General features: G+C 43.6%; 1 protein-coding gene across 2 annotated transcripts in view; it reads right to left on the bottom strand.

Moving 5' to 3' along the window:
- Positions 1-7,845: 7,845 nt before the first annotated feature.
- LOC309358241 (surfactant protein C-like) overlaps positions 7,846-8,320 on the bottom strand; it is a 61,885-nt gene continuing 61,410 nt past the window's right edge. For both annotated transcript variants that reach the window (XM_081891219.1, XM_081891220.1), the window contains one exon: positions 7,846-8,153. In XM_081891219.1, the coding sequence (XP_081747345.1) occupies positions 8,073-8,153 (81 nt within the window). In that variant the 3' untranslated portion in view covers positions 7,846-8,072. The remainder of the gene's footprint in view (positions 8,154-8,320) is intronic.

Below are 8,320 nucleotides of genomic sequence, written 5' to 3'. Positions count from 1 at the left end.
TGGCAGACAAGATTTCTGCTGCAGACTGCCTCCTATGATGAACCGTATTTTTCGCACCATAGGGCGCACTGGACCATAGGGCGCACCCAGTTTTTAGGGGGGGAAATCAAGAAAAAAAATCTCCCCCCCCCAGCAGCGTACAGGCTGCGCACAACCTCTCCCTGCCGGAGGGGTTGCGCGCAGCTATGGAGAAAGCCAAGGCAGGGGGCGGGATGGATCCCGCTTGCTGTTTTGGCTTCCCCTTTAGCCCCGTGCAGCCTCTCCTTGCCGGGAGACGCTGCACAGGGCTAAAGAATCCATAGCCCCGTGCAGCCTCTCCTTGCCGGAGGGGTTGCGCACAGCTATGGAGCAAGCCAAGGCAGCGGGCGGGATGGATCCTGCTCGCTGTTTTGGCTTCCCTTTTAGCCCCATGCAGCCTCTCCTTGCCGGGAGACGCTGCACAGGGCTTTCCTGGGAGGTGGGGGGATTCCCTCACCTCTCCCAAAAGCCCGCAGAAGCCGCGAACCCCTTTAAAGAGATTGCGGCTTCTCCTGGCTTTTCTGGTAGGTGGGAGAAGGGACTGATGCGGCCAGTCAGTCCCTTCTCCCTCCTGTGGAAAAGCCCGCAAGAGCGCACGGAGCTTGTGTGCGGCTCTTGGGGGCTTTCCCCACCTGCCTCCCCCCTGCATTCGCTCCATAGGACGCGCACACCTTTCCCCTTGGTTTTTAGGAGGGAAAAAGTGTGTCCTATGGTGCGAAAAATACGGTATGTATGATGATTTTAGGGTGGTCTTTGGCTAAGGAGTTGGGTACTGTCAAAAGTCTTTAAAGGTTCCTGCACACTTTGTTCTTGGTCTCTCCTACCTCCTTGCAAGGAAGGGAGGGAACTCTGTTGCAACAGAAAAATAAAGATCTGCCTTGCTTTTGCGGCATCCTGCCTCCATCCATTCATCTCTGACCAATCGTGGACTTGGGGGACTCAGTCCCTTGGGCAGCAAAAGCCAACCTCCCTATTTTTCTATAACATCATTAAATCCAGGCAAAGAAATCTTACCCAAGATCAACAATTGCCAAGTGAATTATGGGAAACTAGTTATGGGAAAACTAGTTGCCCTTTCTACAATATTGACAATAATTACTTCCTATGAAAGCAAATTCAAGCAGACTTTGATTTTTGATTTTTTTTTTAGAACATACGCCGTGATTTTATGTGAATCCGCATTTATTTGCGCATTACTGTATGAAGTATGAAGTAATTTCGGAGGGACAGAGCTTTGTTGATTACCAATCAGAACTGCCAAATGAATCAATCAAAACAAAACATGTTGTTGTTGTTTAGTCGTTTAGTCGTGTCCGACTCTTCGTGACCCCATGGACCAGAGAACGCCAGGCACCTCTGTCCTCCACTGTCTCCCGCAGTTTGGTCAAACTCATGCTGGTAACCTCGAAAACACTATCCAACCATCTCGTCCTCTGTCGCCCCTTCTCCTTGTGCCCTCCATCTTTCCCAACATCAGGGTCTTCTCCAGGGAGTCTTCTCTTCTCATGAGGTGGCCAAAGTACTGGAGCCTCAGCTTCACAATCTGTCCTTCCAGTGAGCACTCAGGGTTGATTTCCTTTCAGTATGGAGAGGTTTGATCTTCTTGCAGTCCATGGGACTCTCAAGAGTCTCCTCCAGCACCATAATTCAAAAAATCAAAACAAAACATAAAAACAGACAAAGAGAAAAACAAACAGCAAAGCAGAATTGTTATAAGACATGAACTCTAGCACTCAGCTTCAGTTTTCAGAAAGGCAAGCTGGAATGAACAGTTTCTTATGAAAACCCCAAAAAAGGAAGAGATGGTACTAACCTCCCTTGGAATTCTGTGTCCTCCATGTGGGGTTCTCTTAGGCATCTGGTTGGCCACTCGAGAACAGTGTGTTGGATGATCCTCAGGGTGGGTGACTCTCCCTGGGCCACCCTTCTCTCTAGTTTCTGTATATTTATTAGTGAAACACAATATGCCCAGTTATGTCCCAGCTACAGTAACACACAGTACCAGAATGAAGGCCGACATCTGAAAAAATTACGCAGGATATTTTCACAAATAGAAATAGAACAAGTGCAACCTGCAACAAAATGTGGCAGCATGGAGTGTGCTCCAGTTCAGGATTTCAGTCAGTCATCCCCTTTTCAGGACACTCCATTCCCTAGTTTTCTACCCCTCAAACACTCGGCCAACGTTCCATGCCCACTGAATAGAGTCGCTCCTCATCAGACTGGGGTCACCCTCACCTCCTTTTAAAAATATTTTTGGGGGGTACTACTACAGAGGTTGAGATTCCCCCAGGCCTCCCAATACGTCCCTTTTGTGGACGGATATGGTGCGGTTTAGGCTGTGTAAGGACCCACACTTGGAGCATTAGTGCACTATTACGATATAGGATTGCAGAACTGAGAAATGCAGACTCGGCTAATAGATCATTTTGATGCAGAAATGTGCACTCGCCACACACACACATGATGTCTTCCTGCACTTCAAAGAGCAGCCAGAAATCAGGGTGCATTTTTGCCCCTTTCGTCCTCTGAAAGCTAAATGGGCCTCTTCATTCTATAAAGACTATTGCTTGTATTCTATCCTCTCATGATGATTCTACTGTTGTATAGCAGCACCTTGTGGCACAATAAAAGCATCACACTGTCTTAGAACACTGAAGGCAGGTGTTTGTCTACTTGGGATGGAAGCACAGAGTCCACAGACAGAAATGTCAGCCTCAAGGACCACAGAACCACTGATTGATTGATTGATTGATTGACTGAACTTTGTTATATCCCACTTTGAAAAGGTAAAGGGACCCCTGACCATTAGGTCCAGTCGTGACTGGGGTTGCGGCGCTGATCTCACTTTACTGGCCAAGGGAGCCGGTGTACAGCTTCTGGGTCATGTGGCCAGCATGACTAAGCTGTTTCTGGCGAACCAGAGCAGCGCATGTAAACGCCATTTACCTTCCCGCTGGAGCGGTACCTATTTATCTACTTGCACTTTGACGTGCTTTCGAACTGCTAGGTTGGCAGGAGCAGGGACCAAGCAAAGGAGCTCACCCCGTCTCGGGGATTCGAACCGCCGACCTTCTGATTGGCAAGTCCTAGGCTCTGTGGTTTAACCCACAGTACCACCTGCATCCCTATATCCCACTTTAGGAAGAAGTAAATCTACATACAATCTAAGTCAAAGCCTGGGAGAACAGACTTCACAACAACCTGGATGATACGAATGAATGCATCAAGTGAGCTCTTTCCGAGGAGCGTGTCCCAAAGCTGCACCACCACCACAGGAAGCTTCCTAATATCGAGTCTGACCATTGGTCCATTTAGCTCAGTATTGTCAGCACTGACTGGCAGTGGCTCACCAGGGCCTCAGAAAAGAGTCTTTCCCCGCCCTTCCAGAAGATTCTAGAGATTGAACCTGGCACTCTTTGCATGCAGAACATATGTTGTACCACCAAAACATATGCCCCCCCCTACATGAAAGGCCTTGATTCTCACTTTTCTCCTGCCTAATCCAGCACAGGCCCTGTTATATAGCAAGGTGAAGTGACACGATTCAGTTAGCACCATGAGTGTGGGACAGATGAATGCAGGAACTTATATCTGAAGAATGCACTAAGACTTTTTTTTGGTCCTCCTCAAAAGGGAGGCAAGGCAGGGAGGGTAGACATGTCATTTAGGCTGGCAATGAGCTAACTTCTAAGGTATAGGCACCCAGAGTAGGGTTCCAGCAGTGATAAACAGGATTATATGACCAAGGGAAGGGAGAACAATCTGAAACAACTTGAGAATTCAAAGATAGCCATTTTTGGAAATTAGCACTTCTTTGAATTTTGCAGTTCAGTTCAATGATGCATCCAAGTGGTCCTAAAAATTCACATATTTGTGTAAAAACAACATGTACAAAAATTCATTATTTTAGGAGAAACTGCTTTGTAAAAATATGCATAGTAGGTAAAATTGCATACAAATGTGTGTATATTAAAAATTGCATACAAATATGTGTATATTAAGATAAATTCACACTGAAGTGCTGATGAATTTTTATGAGACCTTTTAACAAAACAAATCACAACTTGATGTGGAAATGTAGAGAACTGGAACTGAAGATTGGGAAACTGAGAAGATGAAAGAAACTGAAATTGACAGATTTGACCATCCCTAATATTAGAAGAGAAAATTTTGGGGATACCCTTGACACAGGATGTTTGTAGAAGAACACATATTTATTAACATACACTTGTGTTGTTTGTTCGTGGACTGAAACAGGATGTTCACATGAAATCTGAAGTACTTGTCTTAAGAACTGGCCCTTCTAAGTAACTGTCAGTATTAGCTCTTACGCTGCTCATGTTATTAAACCTTCCCAGAATAGTTTAGGTTGGAGGTTAAAAAAATTATTTTTTAAAAAACTTGCTACCACTTCCAGTTGTCGACATGGCTCTCTAGAACAGATGTTACTACATAATAAACTGAATACTTGTCTTGAAAAGGCTGCTTAAACCTGTTTTCTCGACAAATAAACTCACGTGCAGCTCCAGCTAGTATGCCATGATAGGGAAAGCTGAATCAGCTAATTTTCTCTTTTTGGCTTATGATGGTTTATTGGGTTTCGGCAATGCGCTAGTGTACAATGGCACATCACTCCCACTTCGCAACTCCCCTGGTACAAGCAACAGAAACAATGTAGGAAGCCTTGCTCCCCAGGAAGCCACTATCCATAGTGAGCAACAAACCATGGCTTCAGCAGAGGCAGACTTTAGTCTTTCAAATTTCCGTGGTGCCCTGTGCAAGGTCAAAATTTAGCAACCCTGCCTCTCACCTTCCATTCTGCTCAATTCGCTATGTCATAGTTATGATGCTCTGTGGCGCCCTCTAGGCTTAGCACCCAGTGCAGTGGAACCAGTTGCGCTGCCCTAAATCTGCCTTTGGTTTAAGGCTGGCTAACGACCATGACTTGTTGGGAAGAAACCAGTTGCAACCCAGAGCATGGCCATTACCAGAAAGCACAGGTTCTTTGGTTTCTCTCTTATACCAGGGAAGGAGGAAAGCAAGAGAAATTGGACAGTGTGTACAACCCACTGCTCAGTTCAATAAGTCATGATAAGTAAGAAATGGTGGTTTATTGTGATGTGCATACCAGGCTACTAACCAGGAGTTAAATGCACAGGAGCTTCTGATATAAAAGGAGCTGGCAAGCTAAGACATGCCTGTATGGCAGGAGAGGATGATAAGTAGCAGACAACAATATGGAGAAAGGATATTCCTTTTGTTTCTGTATTTTGGTCTAAGTCTGTCTTCCCTACTTTCTTGACCTTGTAGGTTGGAAGCCAGCAAGTAGAACTGAGCCATGACAGCAAGAGAAGAGAACCACTTCTCTCTCTTTTTCTTTCCCTTGCTGCTATCGCTGAGGAATCAAGCAAGGCACCAACACAAGGAAACGTTTTGCATGATCCATAACATTTCCCAGGCCATTGCTCACGTATATTATTGTCAGATGCAAATGTAGACTTTTAAAAGTCAAATGTCCTTTCTAGAACTTACTAGTGACCTTTCTATTTCTGTAAAAGAGTTGGTGGGGATGATTTAATTATTTATTTTCTCAATACTTTTTCATTTTTTAAAAATAGTAACATAATGCTATTTAGCAATTGGGGGGGATAATAATAATAATAATAATAATAATAATAATAATAATAATAATAATTTATTTGTACTCCGCCCATCTGGCTGGGTTTCCCCAGCCACTTTGAGCAGCTTCCAACAAAGATTAAAAATAAATTAAAATATCACACATTAAAAACTTCCATGCCTTCAGATGTCTTCTAAAAGTCAAATAGTTGTTTATCTCTTTGACATCTGATGGGAGGGCATTCCACAGGGTGGGCGCCACTACCGAGAAGGCCCTCTGCCTGGTTCCCTGTAGCTTTGCTTCTCGCAATGAGGGAACCACCAGAAGGTGAAGGCCCTTGGCGCTGGACCTCAGTGTCCAGGCAGAACGATGGGGGTGGAGACGCTCCTTCAGGTATAATGGGCCGAGGCCATTTAGGGCTTTAAAGGTCAACACCAACACTTTGAATTGTGCTCAGAAACATACTGGAAGCCAATGTAGGTCTTTCAAGACCAGTGTTATGTGTTAATAAGATTAAGAAAAATTATTCAATGAAACCAGTAGTTCAAGATTCCTCTAGTGGGAACAGAAACTCACACTGGGTCAGTTAGACGAGGCTGTTCAAGGAGAGGGTCACCACTGATTCTTCAGCCAAGATCACCAGGAAGCAATAAAACAGACAAGATCTGCAAACTGGAATTTTTTAATCATCCTTGGAAAAGACCTTTTACTGAATTTGACTTACTTGTGTGTACATATAAAAAGTATTTTGGTTATGGAGGACTTTACTGGATAATATAGTGCTATATTATATGTGCTGTGTGGAACCTTCATTTTAATTCCAGTTCTAATTAATGAAAAGCTATGTGCTTTGTGCTGTTCAATGGCTCTAGGAAGAAGCAGTCTATCATTACACCTTTTCTGCAGTGTGATGAGGTCAATGGAGCTCTGCAGATAAACTGGCAAGCTGAGTCTGATAGAAAGTCCTCTTTTCGTGTGGAATGCCATGGACACGGTGTATCTTGATTTCAATGATATTCTTGCAGAGAAACTGGTAAAACGTGGGCTGGATGAGGTTACTGTCAGGTGGATTTGAATCTGGTTGACTGACCCAACCAAAAGAATACTCACTAATGGGTCCTCAATAGGGATAAATGTAAGGTTCCATACTTAGGCGGGAATAACCAGCTGCTCAAATATAAGATGGGGGATGGGTCGGGACACCTGGTTTCCTAGCAGTACATGCGAAAAGGATCTAGGGCAGTGTTTCCCAACCTTGTGCCTCCAGCTGTTTTTGAACTACAACTCCCATCATCCCTGACTAGCAAGACCAGTGGCAAGGGATGATGGGAACTGTAGTCCAAAAACAGCTGGAGGCACAAGGTTGGGAAACACTGATCTAGGGGACATAGTAGACCACGAGCTTAACATGAGTGTGATGCACCATATTTGGTGGGATTGTAAAAAGGTAAAAGCTTATTGGGAAATGATATATAATGAATCGAAGAACATGTTGAAAATAACTTTTGTAAAAAAAACCAGAAGCCTTTCTACTAGGTATTTTAGGCCAAGATATACCGAAAGAAAAGAGGACTTTATTTATGTATGCCACTACAGCAGCAAGAATGTTGATTGCACAAAATTGGAAGACTGGAGAAATACCAACTAAAGAACAATGGCAGGAGAAACTGATGAACTATGCAGAACTGGCAAAAATGACAGACAGACTAAGAGAAAAAGACAACAGTGACTTTAAAAAAGAGAATGGGAACCATTTATATTATACTTGCAGAAACAAAGAAAGTCTATAGACTTGATGGCAGGATTTAAATAAACATCCCCATTATTAGTATTAGAACATGTGTAGAAGATAGAGAAATAATATGGTGTGTTCATTGTTATCTTTATGATTTTAGGTTTGATGTTCTTGTATAAATATTTTATTAGTAGTTTTTTTCTTTTAAGAGGTAGCAAAGTGGGTGAAAGCAGAAACAGAAGCAGAAGTTGAGGGAAGCGCAGGAGGGGAGGGAGGGAGGAATGCATAGTAAATGTTATACATATGAGATGTATGTAATGAATGAAAAAGGAAAATGAATAAACAAAATTTAAAAAAACAAAAACAAAACATGAGTGTGATGAATCACATGGCGGAGGGAGCAAGCTTGTTTTATCCTGCTCCAGAGACTTAGACTTCATCCAATGGCTTCACGTTATAAGAAAGGAGAATCCGAATAAACATCTGGAAGAATTTTCTGGCAGAGCTGTTTGACAGTGGAACAGATTCCCTCGGAAGATGGTGAGCTTGGAGGCTTTCAAGCAGAGGTTGGATGGCCATTTCTCATGGATGCTTTAGTTGAGATTCCGGCTTTGTAGGGAATTGGACTATATGACTCTTGGGTCCCTTCCAACTCTACAGTTCTATTATTCTACATATGGTCAGACTATCACTTTGTCACAGTGACAGTGTTAAACAGAGTTTCAGAATCAGATACCCTCCACACGGCAATCCACTTCTTTGTGCTTTGCGGTTGTTCTGGAAAAGAAGAAGAATTTACTGGAGTGAGGAGTTGACTCCCATTTCCCATTACAGTGGTACCTCGGGTTACATACGCTTCAGGTTACAGACTCCGCTAACCCAGAAATAGTACCTCGGGTTAAGAACTTTGCTTCAGGATGAGAACAGAAATCGGGCTGCGGCGG

This window comes from Podarcis melisellensis (genome assembly GCF_964234715.1).
Source record: "Podarcis melisellensis genome assembly, chromosome: 15".
Lineage (NCBI taxonomy): Eukaryota > Metazoa > Chordata > Lepidosauria > Squamata > Lacertidae > Podarcis > Podarcis melisellensis.
The sequence above is the reverse complement of the archived record's forward strand: the minus strand, read 5'-3'. Positions and strand labels throughout refer to the sequence as shown.